The 19,559-nt window shown below is 37.9% G+C and overlaps 1 protein-coding gene and 1 long non-coding RNA gene across 2 annotated transcripts in view; both read left to right on the top strand.

The window, feature by feature from the left end:
* LOC126013953 (uncharacterized) overlaps window positions 1–19,559 on the top strand; it is a 252,752-nt gene that overhangs the window by 172,294 nt on the left and 60,899 nt on the right. The window lies entirely within an intron of this gene.
* Window positions 1–19,559, top strand: part of EPC1 (enhancer of polycomb homolog 1) — a 66,192-nt gene that overhangs the window by 18,805 nt on the left and 27,828 nt on the right. Inside the window, 1 exon segment of the mRNA XM_049777171.1 lies at window positions 13,592–13,751. Coding sequence (XP_049633128.1) covers window positions 13,592–13,751 — 160 coding nt within the window.

Here is a 19,559-nt window from a genome sequence, read left to right as displayed (position 1 = left end):
TAAGCAATACATTTTGCATTCTAGTAATAGTTTGGTAATATAAATACTGTATACTCTTAATCAAGTACAACTTTTGAGATTACACAAACTTTTAGCATGATTTACTTTTCTGAAAAATTTATTTACTCTTGGAGCTGGAGTACAGCTGATAGTACTGCTGATAGTACAGCAGTAGGGCTTTTGCCTTGCACGTGGCTGACCTGGGACAGACCCAGGTTCCATCCCAGCATCCTATATGGTCCCACGAGCCTGACAGGATTAATTTCTGAGCGCAGAGACAGGAGTAACCCCTAAGCACCGCCAGTCATAGCCCAATAAACCAAACAGCAACAAAAAGATGGATTTACTCTTTCTGCTATAAATTATAGGTAATTATATAGTGTTTTATGGTTGTTTGGTTGGGTTTTTTTTTTTTTTGAGGGGGGAGGGTTGAGCCTAAGAATTTTTCCAAGAAGGAATATGATTTCTTTTGAAGCTTTAAATACTGGTAACTTAAAGAGATGATAATTTAAATATATATAAGATTGAGCTATAGGCATACAGATAGCTGTTATTTGAGTTTTACATTTTTATTTCCACAGAAAGACTAGATTTATTTATTTATTTATTTTGAGTAGCATTCATTAAAAGTTTTAAGAATTTCAAGTCGGGCTAGAGAGATAGCATGGAGGTAAGGCATTTGCCTTGCATGCAAGAGGACAGTGGTTCGAATCCCGCCATCTCATATGGTTCCCCGAGCGCTGCTGGGCGTGACCGAAAAACAAAACAAAAAAAAAGAATTTCAAGTCATTTCAGATCCACTTTGGAACAATGTGATGAAATTTTTTGAGATGAGTTAAACCATTAATTATGATGAAAGCTGGGCAATCACAGCTCTGTACAATTGTGTTGTTGTTTTTTTTTTTTTTTTTGTATACTTTAAGTACATAGATCTTATTCTTGAAAAAGCAGAAAAGTATTATGGTTTGGCGCTGGAAATTTATCATATCATAAGTTCTACATTGAGATTTGATCATCATCCAACATTAGGATTATTTTGTTAATAGTTATGGTCTGCCATAAAAATTGGAGATATAGAATGTCATAGAATTAGTAGGAAGAAGGATATCTTTTAAGGAAGCACAAGGTAAGGTAAAATTTGGGATTGGTCTTAGTTATTGATTAGTATATAACTAATACAGGCATTTCTGTTAAGTAAGCCATTGTTACAGTTTGCATGATATAATAAATGCCCATGATTACGTGGGTATAATTTTGTTTAATCCTTAGAGCAGTCTTAGTTAAGACACATTATTTGTTAGTACGGGAAAGGTTAATTTGGCTTACTTTTAATTTTTATATATTTGATTTCGGGGCTACACCCTAGCAGCTCACTGGTTACTTCTCACAGTGTTCTGGAATTATTCCTAGTAGGGTTTAGGGGACTGGAGGTTGCCCAGAATGCCGGGGATCCAATCTGAGTTGGCTGCATGCAAGGTAAACCGTCCTACCCACTCTGGCCCCCTGTTATTTTTTTTAAGTTTAAGATTAGTTTTATTCTGAAGTAATAAGCAATAAATAATAATTGTAATAAGCTATTGCTTCTTCCTAAACTAGTCGTCATTTATATGAAAATAATTCTACAATTACAAAACATGTGCAGATCATAGCATTCATACAAATTCAAATGTTTATATTTTAGATCGTTTCTCAGCCTGGTGCCACAGGTGAAAATTAAATACCTAGGGAACCACAGCACAAGACTAAGGTTCCTGCCCATAAGACAGGAAACCAGGGATCGGAGAGATAGCATGGAGGTAAGGCATTTGCCTTGCGTGCAGAAGGACGGTGGTTCAAATCCCGGTATCCCATATGGTTCCCGAGCCTGCCAGGAGTAACCCCTGAGCGCAGCCAGGTGTGACCCAAAAACCAAAAAAAAAAAAGACGGAACCAACAGGAAGGAAACAGGATTGAAAAGAAAACATAGTCAGAAAAGGTTGAGAAGGATGGATAAAACTTACCCATAGTTTCAGATGGATAAAAATATTTTTTCAAATTTAGTCTTAATTAAGAACTGGCTACGGGGCCAGCGAGGTGGCACTAGAGGTAAGGTGTCTGCCTTGCAAGCGCTAGCCAAGGAAGGACCACGGTTCTATCCCTTGGCATCCCATATGGTCCCCCCAAGCCAGGGGCAATTTCTGAGCACTTAGCCAGAAGTAATCCCTGAGCATCAAACGGGTGTGGCCTGAAAAACAAAACAAAACAAAAAAAAAAACAAACAAAAAAAAGAACTGGCTACAACCTTTATTAAATCTCTTTATCTTCTTGAATAGTAGACAGTTTCATGTCTTATGATTTCTTTTTTAGTAGACAATAATACTGGCCAATAAAAATCTTTTATTTATTTTTCTTTTTTGGTTTATGGGTCACGCCCTGCAATGCTCAGGGCATACTCCTTACTCTGCACTCAGGGATATCTTCTGGCAAGCTCAGGGGCCACATATGTGGGTTGCTGGGGATTGAACTCAGGTCGGCCCAGGCAAAGGCCCTACTTGCAATACTATCATCCTGTCACTATAGAACTTATAAAAGACAAGTAAATCCCTTCATAATTTTTTAATTAGTAGCTGATTCCTGCCAGAGAGTAGAGTAGGTGAAGAGCTTGCCTTGCTCACAGCTGACCCAGTTCCTAGCCCAGCACCATATTTGATCCCCTGAGCACTGAGACAGGAATGAGAAGTCAGCTATGGCCCCAAAACCAAAGAGAAGATTGCTTTATAAAAATAGAATTTTGTTTGGAGTGTATGTCAAAAATATATTAAGAAAGAGTATTCTGGATTTGGGGAAGTCATAGATGTGTTTCTGTTGTCTGTTCAACAAGATAATGTGTTTATTAGAAAGAAAATCATTCTTTATGTGATCCTTTTTACTTTGGGATGATGGGCGGTAAAGAGCTAAATAGGAAATCATGTGAACCTGGACTCCACTGTGACTTAAGCTTCTTCCTTCATAAGCAGAGTACATGAATGAATATTGCCATGTGCTAAACTTTTATGAATATTTATCTCACAAAGCATTCTAAAGAGTCTTGAAGTGAAGTTAGGAACTTGGGAAATGTTTAGCTCTATCCTAAATTGATCGGATTGTTAGCATCCCAATGATCCTTGTAGCTATGACTCTATTGCTCATCTCTTCAGTGGTTTCAAGTCCTTTCTGCTTTTCTCTTAGTATTCTGAGTCTTTCCCCTGAGTGTACCGTCCAGAACTCAGCCATAGATGGGGAAGGCTCATCTCTTCAGTGGTTTCAAGTCCTTTCTGCTTTTCTCTTAGTATTCTGAGTCTTTCCCCTGAGTGTACCGTCCAGAACTCAGCCATAGATGGGGAAGGCAAAAGAAGACAAGAAGGAACCATTAAACTACAGTAAAAAGACCATGAGGTTCTGGAGTCAGACCTCAATACAAATCCTACTTCCATCACTTCGGGCAAGTGCTTAATCTTACTGAGTTCACTTTCCCTAGAAAATGGGTATGATACAACATTAGAGTAAAGGATTAAGCGTTTTATTTAGGGTCTGAACATAGTGATCATTTTTGGTTTGTTTAAATAGCTCTATTTCTGAGGTTGGAGAGGTAGAGGTAGTACAGTATTTAAGGTATTTGCCTTGCATACGACTAAATAATCTCTGGTTCAAATAATGCCCAAGACCACATGGTCCCCAGCACTGCCACGTATATCCCTCCTGAGCACAGTTCCAGAAATTTCTCCTGTGCACTACTGGATGTGGTGTCCCGCCCACCCCAATACATATATACTATACACAGAATAAAACTCTACTTCCTGGGGCTGCTAGAGAGATAGTACAAGGTTTGCTTTGCAAACCAGTGACCCTGGTTCAATCCGCTATATTTGGTCCCCCAATGTTCAGGAGCATCGCCTGAGTACTGCCAGTTATTAAGACTCAACCCCTCCCCTGAGGAATAAAGCTCCACTTTTCTCTTCCCTTATTTTCACCAAATGAGCAGGTCTTAGTGTCTGTCAGCTAGTTACAGTATATTACAGCCATCCTGTTAACTCTCCAAGAAACAGTATAAATATTGTACTATCAAACCCAGTAGAGTCAAGTAGGCCATTAAGCTTTTACAGGCCTGTAGTCTGTAATAACTATTTAATTCTGCTTTTGGAGAACAAAAGCTGCCTCTCAGACAATTCGTAAACAAATGCAAATGCCAGTGGTCTGATAAAAATGGCTTACCAAACTGTGGTAAAATACATTACCACAGATTTGCCCTAGGCTATAGTTTACCAACCCCTGATTTATATTACAGTCCACAAAAGAAAGTTCTGTTGCTGATTTCAAAGATTTACCTTTTTTAAAAAAAAAATAAAAACTTTAAAAATATTTCAGTGTGTCTTGAACAGTGAGTTCACATGGTTACTGTGAAATTAAGAACCAAGAAACTTAGTTATAGAAATATCTCTTGAATCTTCTTGTGCTTACAGAGTTTATCTTTTGGGGAAACAGATTAGGGACCTTCCCAAGTGGTGTTTAGAGGACTCACTCCCAGCTATACTGGTCCTGACAGGAGTGTCATTGTTAGGACTACCAGGGTCACACCTGGTAGTGCTAGAGATCAGGGGCCAAGGGTGGGGTATAAACAAGTAGTGTCAGAGTTTGAACTCGGGTTTATCTTCTCAGCCCTGAAAGTCTTCTTTTTTGATAATAGTAATGGGGTTTTGGTTTGGTTTCTATACTTAGTGGTTCACAGGTTTTCTTTCCTTCTGGCTCAGGAATCATTGTTCACTCCCAGCAGTGTTTGTATTTCGACATCTGGCATATAAAACATTATATAACATTAGCCTAAGTTTAAGCTATATCTCAGGGTTTGGAATTTACTTTAAATTTTTTTAATTTTCTATAACTTTAGCATTTTTTAAAAAAAGTTATAACTTGGAAATAATTTCAAGAAAAGTATGACCATGTATATGTTATTTGAACATTTTGTGCCATATGCTCACACTTGCACTCAGTTTTCCCTGTAACATTAGAAAGTAAATTAACTATATTTTATCATGCCTTTTGCCACAAAGTTCAGTTCCTTTATGATGAAGATTTTATAAAAATAATATAATTCCTTTAAAAATGAAGTGTCCTCGGGGCCGGAGCAGTGGCGCAAGCAGTAGGGTGTTTACCTTGCGTATGCTGATCCAGGACAGACCTCAGTTCGATCCCCATGTGGCCCCCCGAACCAGGAGTGATTTCTGAGCGCATAGCCAGGAACCCCTGAGTGTCACTGGGTGTGGCCCAAAAAGCAAAAAAAAAAAAAGAAGAAGAAGAAGGAAATGTCCTAACTTGGTTTTGGGGGTGTTTTTTTTTTTTTCCGGTGTTTTCTCAGTTATATTCAGAAACAGTGCATTCCTAATTAGAATATTAGACATGAAATTTTAGGGCATTAGATCATATCAGTATACATATACCCATTTTTCTTTTATTAGTAATGCTCATTTTAATTACGGTGCTCTCAACTATGGCATGGTATAGTCAAGTTTCTCTGTTGTTTAGTTACTAGTTTTCCTTTGTATTGATAAGCAATATGTGTATATCTATTCCTTTGAAAGTCAAGGTAGTGAAGTTGTTAAGAACTCATACTCTCTAGAGTCACAGCTTGTTTTAAATATAGATTTACTGGGGCCAGAGCAGTGGCACAAGTGGTAGGGCATTTGCCTTGCATGCACTAACCTAGGACAGACTGCAGTTTGATCCCCCGCATCCCATATGGTCCCCCAAGCGAGGAGCAATTTCTGAGCACAGAGCCAGGAGTAATCCCTGAGCATCACGGGGTGTGACCCCCCCAAAAAGAAAAAATATAGATTTACTGTGTAAACAGGTTTACTGATTTGTGACATGAGGTTGATTGCCATTTCTTTTGCTATATATACACACATATACATTTAGTTATATTTTGTCATGACCTTTGAAAAAAGAAATATTTTAAAATATGTCAAAAATTTTTGACATGTAAAAGCTCAAATATGGGGCTGGAATTAGCACAGCAAATAGGACTATTGCCTCGCACATGACTGACCTGGATTCTATACCATAGTATCCCATATGATTTCCTGAGCTTGCCAGCAGTGATTCCTAAGTGCAGAGCCAGAGTAAATCCTGAGGTCTACCAGAGTAAACCCTGTACTGCGTGATGTGATCCAAGAAACAAAGAAAAAACTGAAGTCCCCTTTTTGCCATACCTCCAACCTTGAATTTAATCAAGAAAGCAATAGAGGGGCTGCAGAGCTAGTATACAGGGTTTGAGGCACATGCTTTGCATGTAACTGACCCAGATTTGATCCTGATACCACATAGTCCCTTGAGCATTACCTGTGTAACATTGTTGTCATCACAGAACATTAGTGGCCCCGACAGTCCCAAGCACAACCAGGTTAACCCAGATAATCCCAGCACTGTAGGAATTAAGCAGCACCCACACATTGAACTCCTGACCCAGTTGGCTGAGTGGGCTCAGAATCAGCAATGGGTCCCAAGGCTTCTTGAGAACTTTCTTGGGAATCCACTTCCTCCCCACCAAAAAATAAACTTTAAAAAGGAAATAGAGAGCCAGAGACTACGCGTAATGAAACATAGATGGTAGTTATGAAAAGAAATTGGAGAACAGTGAGAGAAATTAGTGGTAAGAAGGTGGTTGCTTTCACAGTTCTATAGCAGTAGGATGAAAGAACATGGAATAACTTTTACACAAAATGAATGAGTTATTTATAGAACTAAGTAACTCTGGTGTCTAATTTGGAAGTGAAGAAATAAGTGGAAAGCAAAAGCACTGGGGAAACCAGGCTTCTGACTCAGGTACTAGTTGTGTGCTGCTCTAGTTCATTAGCAAAACAGATTTGAAGTTACTGGATGGAGATAGATGTCCATACTGTGTTAGGTTTGTGTGGAACATCTAGAAAGATACCTTTAACCTGTGTCTGGAATTCCAAAGTGTGTGCAAGAAATTAAGATTTCTAATTTTATCCTCAGTATAAATATGATAAATCCCTGACAGAATTTTTTTTCTTTGAAAAAGTGATAGCACAGCTGTAGGGCGTTTGCCTTGCATGCAGAAGGACAGTGGTTTGAATCTCAGCATCCCATATGGTCCCCTGAGCGCTGCTGGGTGTGACCCAAAAAAACAAAAAACAAAAAAAATTGTGTACAGGGCTATAGCTTTTGTCTCCCTACTAGGATATTTAAATATGTTTAGTTTTAGATAGCTTTAAATCGTATGACAGTTTATATGATGTTGCTTTGCTTTAGGGTGTTAACCCTTAAAAATGAGAAGCTTCTTATTATGTGACTGTATGAGTTGAAAGGTATTTAATTCAGGGGTACTTTAGAAATACAGAAATCTTTGACATCTTAACTAGGGGGCACAGTGGTAGGGCATTTGCCTTGAACGCAGCCCATCCAGAACAGACAGTGGTTCAAATCTCGACATCCCATATGGCCCCCTGAGCCTGCCAGGAGCAACTTATGAACATAGAGCCAGGAATAACCCCTGAATGCTGCCAGTTGTGACCTAAAAACCAATATATATATATAGAGAGAGATCAGAGATACTGCTAGTTTAATCTCTGGCACTCATAGTAAGTACCCTTGAATTGCCACAATACGTGGTCGCTGTGCACTGCTTGGTTCTATTCAAACACCCCTACCAAAATATTATAGCCAAAATTAAGAGTTCTTTGAGCATTTTATTGATTTTTAAATTTAACTTTTGGCTCTGCACTCAGAAATTGCCCCTGGCAGGCTGGGGGGTCCAAATGAAATGCTGGGAATTGAACCTGGTTCCTCCCGAGTCCACCGCATGCAAGGTAAACGCACTACCACTGTGCTATCTCCAGCCCTTTAAGGCTTATTTCTGGCTCTGCTCAGGAATCACTCCTTTCCTTGCTTGGAGCGGGGGTGGGGGAAGAGGAGATCTACCTAGATCCAGGGGTCTCAAACTCAATTTACCTGGGGGCCGCAAGAGGCAAAGTCGGGGTGATCGTTGAGTGCAAAATCAGTTGTAAGCCTTGAACATTGGGGGGTGTGACCCAAACAACTAAAACAAAACAAGATTCCTCTAGGGCAGGGCCACAAATTGTCCAGAGGGCTGCAAACGAGTTTGAGACCCCTGAATTCTAGGATGTTGAGGATGGAACTCCAGGTTAGATGTGTGCAAGGGTCTGGCCCCTGGAGAAAGCTTTCAGTTTGACTTTGCTGAGAGTAGTTAGAAGATATCACTTTAGTTCGTTCTTCCTTGTATTGTTATCATCATATAGAGAATATGGACTCTTAAAAAGTTGGGACAACATAGGTTTCCAGGTGGACAACAAGAGAATGCAAAGGTTAGAAGTCAGTTTAATTTTCTTAGACTTGCCTTTGGTCATGTTACATTAAATCCCGAATATGTTGTTATAAATTGAAAAATGTTTCATGCTAAAGAAAATTAAGATTGAACTGTTGACTCATACTTTTAAGCAGAGCAAGGCTGTGGTAATGCCAACATATATGTACATCCATGTGAGCAAAAGTACAGAACCCTAAAAAGAATATCTTTAAAAATAGTTCTTTTGTTTCTTTTTTATAGTATAGAATAAAAATATTTTAGTGTGCCTAAGATTATCTTTAGAAAGATAATCCTAGGATATTTGCCCATTTACTTCCTTTTGAGTAAGATACCTATTGTGGTAAAGTCTCTGGCATATTCAACAGATCTTTATGGGTTACTTGACATTGTAGACTTGGGGTAGGTAAAAACAGCATTCCATATTTCTGCACCATTTTATTACATAAAGTTAGTAACAGTAGTTTTCTAATATTTTAGAGTGACTATCATGTATCTCCATAGCAAATTATGCCTTTAATATTACTTGCTTTCTCACACATCTTTTTTATTTTTGATGCATTATAAAATAAAATTTGCAGGTATCAGTACATGCTTCAAAAAGAAAGTAGGGCCAGAAATATAGTGTAGTATGTAAAGGCACTTGCTGTGCACACAGCCAACCCAGCATCTCATATGGTCTCCTGAGTCCCACCAGGAATAATTACTGGGCACAGAGCCAGGAATAACCCAAGCGTGCCTTGTGTGTTCCCCTCCCCCCATGTATATATCATTAACTGTGCAATAGTTTAGTGGGTTTTTTTTCTCTTACAGTACAATTTGATACAGTTAAATATTTAAGCCAGCTAAATTTGGACAAATATACTTGCATAATCCATTAAGATAGATGAAAGATTACCCTCTTTGATATTTTTTCTCTGTAGATTAATTTGCCTGTTTTGAAATTTCACAAAAATGATCTCAAAGACTGTAATGCTTTGTGTGACACTTTATTTTTACTCCCTCCCCCAGTAATTTGGTGATAGTTTGGTGATAGATATATATAATACTTGCTTCCTTTTTATTGCTGTGTATTCCTTTTTTACTGTACCAGCATTTGATCATCTATCCTATTGATGGTCATTTGGGCCATTTGAGACTATTATGAAAGAACTATTTTTCAAGTTGGGGTGCTAAGGGAACTTGTGTTTTTATTTTTCTCAGGTGTATACTTTTAAAATGGTTGCTGGGCCACATGGAAGAGTTTCAGTCCTTATAATGGTAGAAAAGAATAATTTGCCTGGGAAAAATGGTTTTTAGACAGATTTGAAGAAAGTATGGAAGCAGCAGTTCAGTTTCTTTTAAATTTAACAAGGAGTCTGCTAAGTGAGAAAAATGAGTAAAGAGCAGATAGTATTACATGAGGAATGAAAATAACATGACTCTAGAAAGCAGGGTTTTTTGGTTTGGGTTGGGATTGTTTTTTTGTTTGGTTTTTGATTTTGGGGCCATACCAGACTAGGCTCGAGTTATTTCTGGCTCAGCACTCAGAAATCTCTCTTGGCAGGCTGGGGGAGATGACCATATGGGAGAACCTGGGTCTTCTCCCGGTTGGCCACATGCACTACTGCTGTGCTATCGCTCTGGCCCCTCTAGTAACCAGTTTTAAGAACTTTGGCTGTGTTGAGATGGGAAATAATTAAAATGCTTTGAATAGATTTGCCTTGTATATTCACTGCATTACTCTTGACTCCACTTTAAAGAATAGCAGGGAAACCAGTTAGAAAACTATTATAATGAGCCAAGCAACTGTCGTGTATTTCAATGTAGAAGAACGAAAGAATTTGCTGAAGTGATGCTCCTGAATAGACTTGGATGTTACGGCTCTTAGAAATGTCTTTCAAAAAAAGGTGATAGAGTAATTCAGTTCAGTCCTTTTATTCAAGTGGCAGTGGAGTCTATGTAGCTCTTCATAAATCAGCAATTTAAACTGAAGCTTTTCAAGAATGAGTCGCTTGTTTCCCCACAGGAAATTCTGTACATTATTGTTGCTTTTAATAAATTATATTTAATTCAGTAACCAAGGACATCTAGTAGTGGCTATGTATTAGAAAAATAACTAGTAAGAAAATAAAAATCTTTGGTAAGAAATCTATATGCTGTAATTATAACTTTGAAGCATTTTCTTTTTAATTTAGATAATTAAAATGCATACAACAGTAGAAATATTTTAGCATGCATTTATCAAAATCTTTAGGTTTTTTGAGTTTTCTAGAACATTTTATAAAATATATAACATCTGCAGTAAAGCAAAATATAAATTACAATAATAATTTTAATTATTGATATTACAAGAGAACATACTTTTGTTTGTTTGTTTTGCTTTTGTTTTTTGGGCCACATCCGACTGTGCTCATGGGTTACTCCTGGCTCTGTGCTCAGAAATCACCCCTCGCAGGCTGGAGGGACCATTTGGGATGCAGGGATTTGAACCGATGTCCGTCCTATGTTGGTTGCATGCAAGGCAAATACCTTACCGTTGTACTATCACTCCAGCCCTGAGAATACACTTTTAAAGGAAAATACAGAGGTCAATTACAATAGTTTTTCTCTTAGGTCCACATTTTGGAGATAGGTTTGTAAACAAGTACATAAGGACAGCATGGTTTCTAAGCATAGACTGTTATATTCTAAGAACACAAATGAAAGACTCAGTTCTGGTTAGGAGAAAAAATTCTTTTAAATCTGACTGAAAGCAGGACCAGAGTTACAGTACAGTGGGTAGGAGAACACTTGCCATGCATGCTGCTGACTCAGTGTGATCCCTGGTACCCCTGTGGTTTCCTGAATCTGTCCTGAGTAATCCCTGACTACCATTGGGTATGTTCCCTTCCCCCTAAAAACAAACAAACAAAAACCTGAAGAGCTAGTGGGGATTTTTCATGGTGGTGTAGGGGATTGGGAGTGGTACTGCCAAGGATGATGTACATTGGACATGAGCAGTGTGCAAGTTCTAAATAGAATGTTTACCAAAAACAAACTAAAGATGTATGATAAAAATAGGTAGCAGAGTGACTGTCTTTAAGCCTGGTTCATACTTTAATCTTTCTCTAAATATGTGTTCTTCCAGTATGGGAAGACATAATGATGGTGATTCTATTTATTTTAAATACTAAAGAGTTCTATTTTTTTCTGTTCCCTACAGATTACTTTTATTTTAGAATTTATCTCCCCCACCCCTTTTAAACGAAGATTTGGAATTATCATGGTATTTGGTGATTAACTCTTAAATTTGAACTGAACCTACTTTAAAACATTCTATTCTATAAAGAAACTTCACAGGTGTTCTGAACTATATTGGAATTTTAAGACTATTTTATTAGTATCTATTCTGCTATCTATTCTTGTTTCTCTGATTATTTTCCAAGCTGTATTACAAAGGATATTTATGATGTGGTCACAGATTTAGAATGATTTCTACCCACAGTTTAAACTTGCATATTAAAAACTCAAGTTAGTTTTAAAGTGGTGTATTTGGGAATATTTAATGAGTTCTGAATTTATTCTTAATTTTATCATTTGTTACTTGGCCTTACCATTTAATATCTTTCTACTCAAAGACAAATCTTGTTAGCTCTTTAAGTGGAGGTGGGTAAGCACCAGAAGGTTGAGCTTAGGGTTTACTCCTGGCTCTCTACTCAGGAGTCTCCTGGCACTATTGAAAGAAATGGCAACCAGGAATCAATAGTAACTGGGATACTTTTGTTTCTCTGTACCTCTTTCCTGGTTCCTCTTTTTTACCCATATTTTTGAACCATTCCCCTTGTGTTCAGGGATTATTCCTGACTTTTTTTATGGTTCACTTCTGGCTCTGTGCACAGGAATAGAATCACTTCTGGTGGTGTTCAGGTTACGTATGTGGTGCTGAGGATTGAATCTGGGCTGGCAAGTGTAAATGTTATCCTCTATACTGTTTCTGGCCTCTCATTTCTCATTTTTACTTGCTTATCCTCATTTGCAAATAAGATTACTTTAATCTATGTTTTCTCTTTTTTGCAAGTTGATAATAAATATGTTACATATATATTAAAAATTTAATGAATAGTGAGAAAGATAACTTTTCTCTGATTTTTGGGCCACACTCTTCAGTGCCCAGGGGACCATATGTGGCACCCAGGAGTGAAAACCAGGTCTGTTTCATGCAAGGCATGCACCGCATACACTAGACTCCCTCTCAACCCTGAATATTTTGCTCTTTTTATTTTTCCATCGGGTAGGGAACTTGTTTTGAGTATGGCCATCTGGTCACCCCAGATGGTCCCTTGAGCCCTGCCAGGAGTGATCTCTTGAGTACAGGACCAGATAAGCCCTGAGCAAAAGCCAAAACTTGTCAATAACCTGCTCTTGACTCTGGCACCTTGCCAATAACAAAAGACCAATTCTTGTATCATGTGCTCTGCATTGTCACCATAGAATATATTACTCTTGAAATGAGCTAACTTAAACAATAAAGACTTGGTGAGTCAAATAGATTGTTTTAGCCATTGCCAGTTTTGAAATTTTTTTAGTAAAATACTCATTTTTCTGTCAAGAAATGAAAATACGGAAAATTATAGATAAATGTTTTGGAATTGTATCACCTAGGATATTTATCTGTTAACTTTTGATGAATAGACTTAAAATGTATTCAGGAACAATATACATTCATTTATTCATTATGTATTCAGAGTTGTTCTTTGTGCTCATCATTTTAGGTGGCTGTTTAGCAGAGAATGTCCTTAGGATGCTTAGGGTGGAAGTAGAGGAGTGGTTGGTGAGAAAAGCGTAACTAATCGACTAGTTAGTCAGTGAACCAACTATGTGACTTAGCAGAGAATGAGTGCATCCCTATCATCAGGGCTTATTCCCAGTTCTTTGATCAGGGATTGCCCCTATCGAGAACCTAAGGGGAACTATATATATATAGTAAGTAGGATGTTGTGGTTCAATCTCATCTGTAAGTTTTGGGAATCTTAAATAATTTAGCTCATTGACAGTATAATAATATTTTATTGAAATAATATGCTGAATATCCAACAAAATCTCATTTCTACCTAAAATGTTTTATCAAATGTTTGTTGATAAAAATTATTTTATCAATGTTAGCCACAGGACTACTGAAAAATCCCCCTATATTTAAAACTAAAATCTCTTCATACAACTATTGCTATTATTTCTACTACATAAACTTACCATGTTTTTCTCTTCCTTTAGGAACACCATCTTCAGCGGGCTATTTCAGCACAGCAGGTGTATGGCGAGAAGAGGGATAATATGGTTATACCAGTCCCGGAGGCAGAGAGTAACATTGCTTACTATGAATCTATATATCCTGGGGAATTTAAGATGCCAAAGCAGCTCATTCACATACAGCGTAAGCAATAGCTCTTTTAATAGTTATGTTTTCTGGGTTTTATTATCTTAAAAAATTTTAGCAGATTTTTAACTTTACAAGGCTATTTTTTAAATACTGATTTCATTGACCAGCATTAGCTGCTACATCCCACTTTGAACTTTTAAAATAGTGCTTAAGGATCCAGGAAAACAGTGGTTCAGGGGTTTAAGGCACATATTGGCACAACCTGGGTTCAACCCCCATTATCAGATGGCCTCCCAAACATAGTACTGAGGTTAGCCCTGGAGGCTCACAAGCATCACCATCAGGTGAGCCTTCTAGTCCCTGGCACTGAAGGACCCAAACAACACTTCATCTGATCACCACCAGCCCTTGCCGCCTAAATAGTGCTCCGTTTTTTTTCACCTAACAAAAAGATGGCATTTCTCTATAGTTGATCCCATGACAGTATACTTCAGGGGTGGAGAAACCCTGTATCTCCTAGGTCAAGGGAATTCTCTCTATAATATTCCCAATAGTTAACTGTGCCTATGCAGGGGGAAAAAGAAAAAAAAAAGGCAAAAAAAAAAAGCCCAAAATAATCATTTTTCCACATATATATTTATTGATTGATCGGTTTCTTTTGATGTCTTTATTTTGTTGTAGATATTGAAGTTGATGTCTCCAATTTTATTTTATCTTTCTCTTTTTGCACTCTGGCGTGGTTTGATTTCAGAACCAAAACTATTGTGTGGTGCTTGTCTTTATTGCTGTAGTGCTCACTGGATATTTAATTTGATATTTCTGTATTGTTGTGGTGTTTCAATTACCTTTTTCATGTCTTCTCTCAAACTGAGGTTGAAAGCCTCTAGAAGGACTCCGCCCATTTTCAGCTTATTTGATTTATTTTTATTTTTTTTCTTATTTTTTGCCCCATTCTACTGTAGCAGCCCGGGGGATGATGGTGGGGGATATGGGTTGCAGGAAGGGAACGGGGATGAGGGGAGGACAAATTTGGTGATGGGTATTCCCCTGATTCAATGTTAATATGTACCTAAAATACTACTGTGAAAGATATGTAAGCCAATATGATAAAAAAAAAAAAAGATGGCATTTCTATCTCAGTGTATGATCTTATGCTCCTCTAAAATAGAGAATGAAGAATGAACAGAAGAGTGACTCAGATGTCATCCCCCCCATCAGAAATAGTGATACTCAGAGCCTTAAACAGCTTCTTTATTTTGTTTTGATTTGGGGCCACACTAGCGGCACTCAGGTTACTCCTGGCTCTGCACTCTGAAATCGCTCCTGGCAGACCCGAGGGATCCTATAGGATGCTGGGGATCGAACCTGGGTCTGTCCTGGATTGGTATTGTGCATGGCAACCCCTACCACTGTGCTATCTCTCCAGCCCCTTAAACAGCTTCTTAATTCAAGTTAAATAAGGCTTTTCTGTAAAGGTTTTAGGTTTTGGTTCATTTAGTTTTTTTTACAACTGTTCAGCTCTGTGTTGTGTGACAATAAATAAATGGGCCTGGCTGCGTTCCACTAAAACTTCATTGGCAGAAGCAGATGGCAAGTAGTTGAGCCTGAAACTCAGCAACTCAGATCTATCTGAAAGATAATTTTTTTAATTAGGTTTTGTTGGTGGTCCTTGGTGCATTAATAGTGATGGTGCTGCTTTGTAGCCATTTCATTTGATGAGCAACCAGCATATTTGAGAATGTTTCACTCACTCTGTCCCTAAGAAGTAGATATTTTAAAACAGATGAAAGGTTACATAGGCAAAACTGTTGAGCTTTTGTTGTTTTGAATTTTATGATTAAGGGGTAGTTTAACTGGCTGAGCACAAGTCCTCGGTTCAGTCCCTGGCAGCACATTGTTTTCCAGAGCACTGCTGGTTGAACCTCTCAATATTGCAACCAAAGATAAGCATGAAAGCATTTTTCCCAGGGTCTGTCTAAATGATTTTCAAGACGATACAAATCTTTTTTTGTTTTGTTTTCTTCTTTGCAAAAAAAGTACATAGAAAAGAGTACTGAGGTTCTCAGTCATTGAATAATGTTCTGACCTGTTTAACCTGTTTTAAATATGATCCAGTTATGCGTGTCCTTGATCTAGATATTTTATCCTGCCAGTTTAGCATGTTTTTTGTTATTTGGTTTGAGGCCCTTCCTGATGGGAAGGACCATGCAGTGCTGAGGATCAAACCTGGGACACCTGTATCCAAAGCATATTCACTAACTCTTTGAGCCATCTTTCTGGCCCCAGCATTTGATTTTTTTGTTCCAGTTTTTATTTGGGGGCCACATCCAGCCATGCTCAGGATTGCTCCTGGCCCTGCCCACAGGAATTAGTCCCTGCAGTGCAATGGGAAACCATATGGGTGCCAGTGATCAAACCTGGGTCATTAGCATGCAAGTGCTCTATCCACTGTAGCATGCAAGTGCTCTATCCACTGTAATATTGCTCCATTCCCCAGCATTTGCTATTTTCAAACTGAATTTTATTTTGTTTTTTAAGTTTTTATTTTGAGATTTTAATTTATATTTTAATTTTTATTTAGGGAGAAAAAAATATTCCTAGATTACAAAAGGTTATATATGAAGTAAATTGTATAAGAAAAAGGTGCCTATTTCTGGAGGAGGGAGATGGGGAGGGCATTGGTGGTGGGTGGTGGGAGTGTTACACTGGTGATGAGGTGATGAGGGATATTCTATATATATATAATTGAAACCCAACTACAAACAAGTTTGTAATCGTGGTTCTTAAATAAAGATATTTCAAAAAAGAAAAAAGTACCTATTTCTAACTGTTAAAACGCTTTATTACTTAAAAAGTCAACCAGCATCCTTTAAAAATGCTTGATAGATGTTAGAACCCAAAAGTAGTTTTCTAGAAAAGCATGTCTGAAAATTATAGGTCTGACATTTCCTTATGCTAACTGGAATTAGTATATCATCCTATAGCTGGAAACTACAATAATTAGAGAATGTCTTCAACATTAAAACAGGATTGATGAAAATTACATTAATCCACTTGTACTATCATTATTGAGGATAAAAAAAGAATGCTTACTAGTAATCATATTCTACTACATTATATAAAAGTGGCAACAAAGTTATTTCTGACTTATTTGGAATGAATATTTTTTGGGGGATGTAATTTTTTGATAGGAATTTGACGTTTGTTCTCTTTGGAAATACAGAATAAAGATAATCATCTAAGTGTTAACTCCATTGAATTTCTTCTAATTTTTGAGTAATTAAAATTTCACCTGACAACATCTGTAGCCTTGTCACCCCTCAATCAAGATACTCAGTTATGGGCCCAGAGAGAGAGCATGGAGGTGGGGTGTTTGCCTTGCATGCAGAAGGATGGTGATTTGAAACCCGGCATCCCATATGGTCCCCCAAGCCTGCCAGGAGTAATTTCTGAGCGTAGAGCCAGGAGTAATTCCTGTGCAGCCGGGTGTGACTCAACACCCCCCCCCCCCAAAAAAAAAGAAAAGATACTCAGTTACAGTGTTAGCACAAAAACCATTTTGTTACTCATTTATAAGGTCAAATAAATCCCTAGCATCTGACAACAGTTAATCTGTTTTTCATCTGTATAAAAATCTATATAACCCTGGTGAACCATATAGGCTCCCGGGAAAATGGCTGCCATACCCATCAGGGGTGAGGATCAAACAAGACTGAGAATTATTCAGGGCCTTCCTTGCACATGATCGTCATTTGTTCTGAGCTATCTACTTAGCCCTTCGCAAACAGTTTTTTCATTGTTGTGTTGTTTGGGGGTGCTGTTTTTTCCAAGGCTTTAGTGTTCTATTTTTCCAATTATAAAAAGAATAAATCTGATCTGTGTGTAGTACCAGATATTGAACCTCAAGGTCTTACACATGGAAAGCAGGTGCTTTGCCAGAGAGACTCATCCCCATTCTTCATATTTTATGTTGAATAGATTTGGTCCTTATATTTTAGGATCAAACATACTTTTGACAAGTAAAAAAAGCAGGTAGTCTCACCATCATATATGAGTTGTGGGAAAGACTGAGCTGCTTAGTGTAAGAATCTGTTTCCCTTTTGATTTTCTTTCCAAATATGTTGAATATAACCTTTTAATACATGCCAAAACTATGTCAAATGCTTTATGAGTAATTAAGCTTTGTAAACTGATTTAAACAGTTTTATAGTGGGGACCAGAGCAAAGGTACAATGGGTTGGGCATTTGCCTTTGTACAGGCCAATTCAGGTTCAATTCCCAACATCCCATATGGTCTCCCAAGCCTGTCAGGAGTAGTTTCTGACTGCAAAGTCAGAAATAATCCCTGAGCGCCACTGAATGTGGCCTAAAATAAAATTTTAAAAAACTTAAAACCAATTTTATAGTGAAAGATACTTTTATATATTAGATAATAAGAATAACTAATATATAAATGTTACCCTAGTAATAATATATCATATGAAACATACCCTAAGAAGGCATTATAGGCTTTTAATTGGATTTCAGGTTCACTGTTACTTTTCTTAAACTGAGGTAGCATTGTTTTTAAGAGTATACAATGCTTACATGCTTTTAAAGATAATACCATGCTACTGCTAAAGTGCCCCTTCCCCTGCCACTGTCTGTAGAACCATTGCTATGCCTTCTTTTGCCTTGGGGTGTGTATTGGGGTCTCAGAGGACCATTTATGATGCAGGTATCCAACCGGGTTAGTTATGTGCATGGCAAACACTTTATCACTGTACTGTTGGTCCTGTCCAAATTGAAAATGGTTTATTCCCTTTATTTATATACCACATATGAGTGAGACTGTCCAATATTTGTCTTTCTCTTTCTGATTTATTTCCCTTAATATTACTCCCTGGTTCCATCCATGTTTTAGTGAAAAATTACATCTTTACTTTTTCGATTTATTGTGTTTGTTAGGTTTTTTTTTCGGGACCACACCTGGCAGTGCTCAAGCTGTGCTCAGAAATTACTCCTGTCAGGCTTGGGACCGACCATCTGGGATGTTGGGAATCAAACCTGGTCTATCATGTGCAAGACAAGTGACCCATACTCTGTATTTTCAGGCTGGCCCCAAGATTACATCTTTTATTATAATTGAGTAATATTCCTATTTGTATTTATGTCACAACTTCTTTTTCCAGCCATCTGGGTAATAGCCCAGATGATATTTGGAAATAACAATTTTCAAAAATGGTAATCACTGATCTGTTGTTTGGTTGCCAGCATTTGCTACTAGCTACGTGTAGCTGTGACCACAAGATCCACTTGAAATGTAGATATGACCAGAACACTATTTAATTTGGTTTGGATCATTCCTGATGGGCTCAGAGCACCACATGGGATGTTGGGCATCAAATCCATGTTAGTTGCATATAAGGCAAATGCTCTACCCTCTAAACTCTCCAACCCTAATTCAATCAGTTTTAATGAGCCTGCATAGCTAGCAGCTGCCATCTTGATTAATATAGGTTTGTTATTATTTGATAATGGGCTAATCATGGGCTAGGTAAAAAGTTACTAACTTGTGATCTCTAGAAACCCTGTTTACATAGCAAAAAAAAATTTTGGGGCCACACACCTGTTTGATGCTCAGGGGTTACTCCTGGCTAAGCGCTGAGAAATTGCCCCTGCCTTGGGGGGGACCATATGGGACGCCGGGGGATCGGACCGCTGTCCTTCCTTGGCTAGCGCTTGCAAGGCAGACACCTTACCTCTAGCGCCACCTCTCCAGCCCCTATATAGCAAAAAATTTGTTCAGTCACATATTTCAGCATTGTTTTTCTAGCTTTCCCCTCATGCATAGAAGCAACATCAGAACCTAAAATACTGTAA

The sequence above is a fragment of the Suncus etruscus genome, chromosome 7 (assembly GCF_024139225.1).
Source record: "Suncus etruscus isolate mSunEtr1 chromosome 7, mSunEtr1.pri.cur, whole genome shotgun sequence".
NCBI lineage: Eukaryota > Metazoa > Chordata > Mammalia > Eulipotyphla > Soricidae > Suncus > Suncus etruscus.
This window is presented reverse-complemented; position numbering and strand designations above follow the sequence as displayed.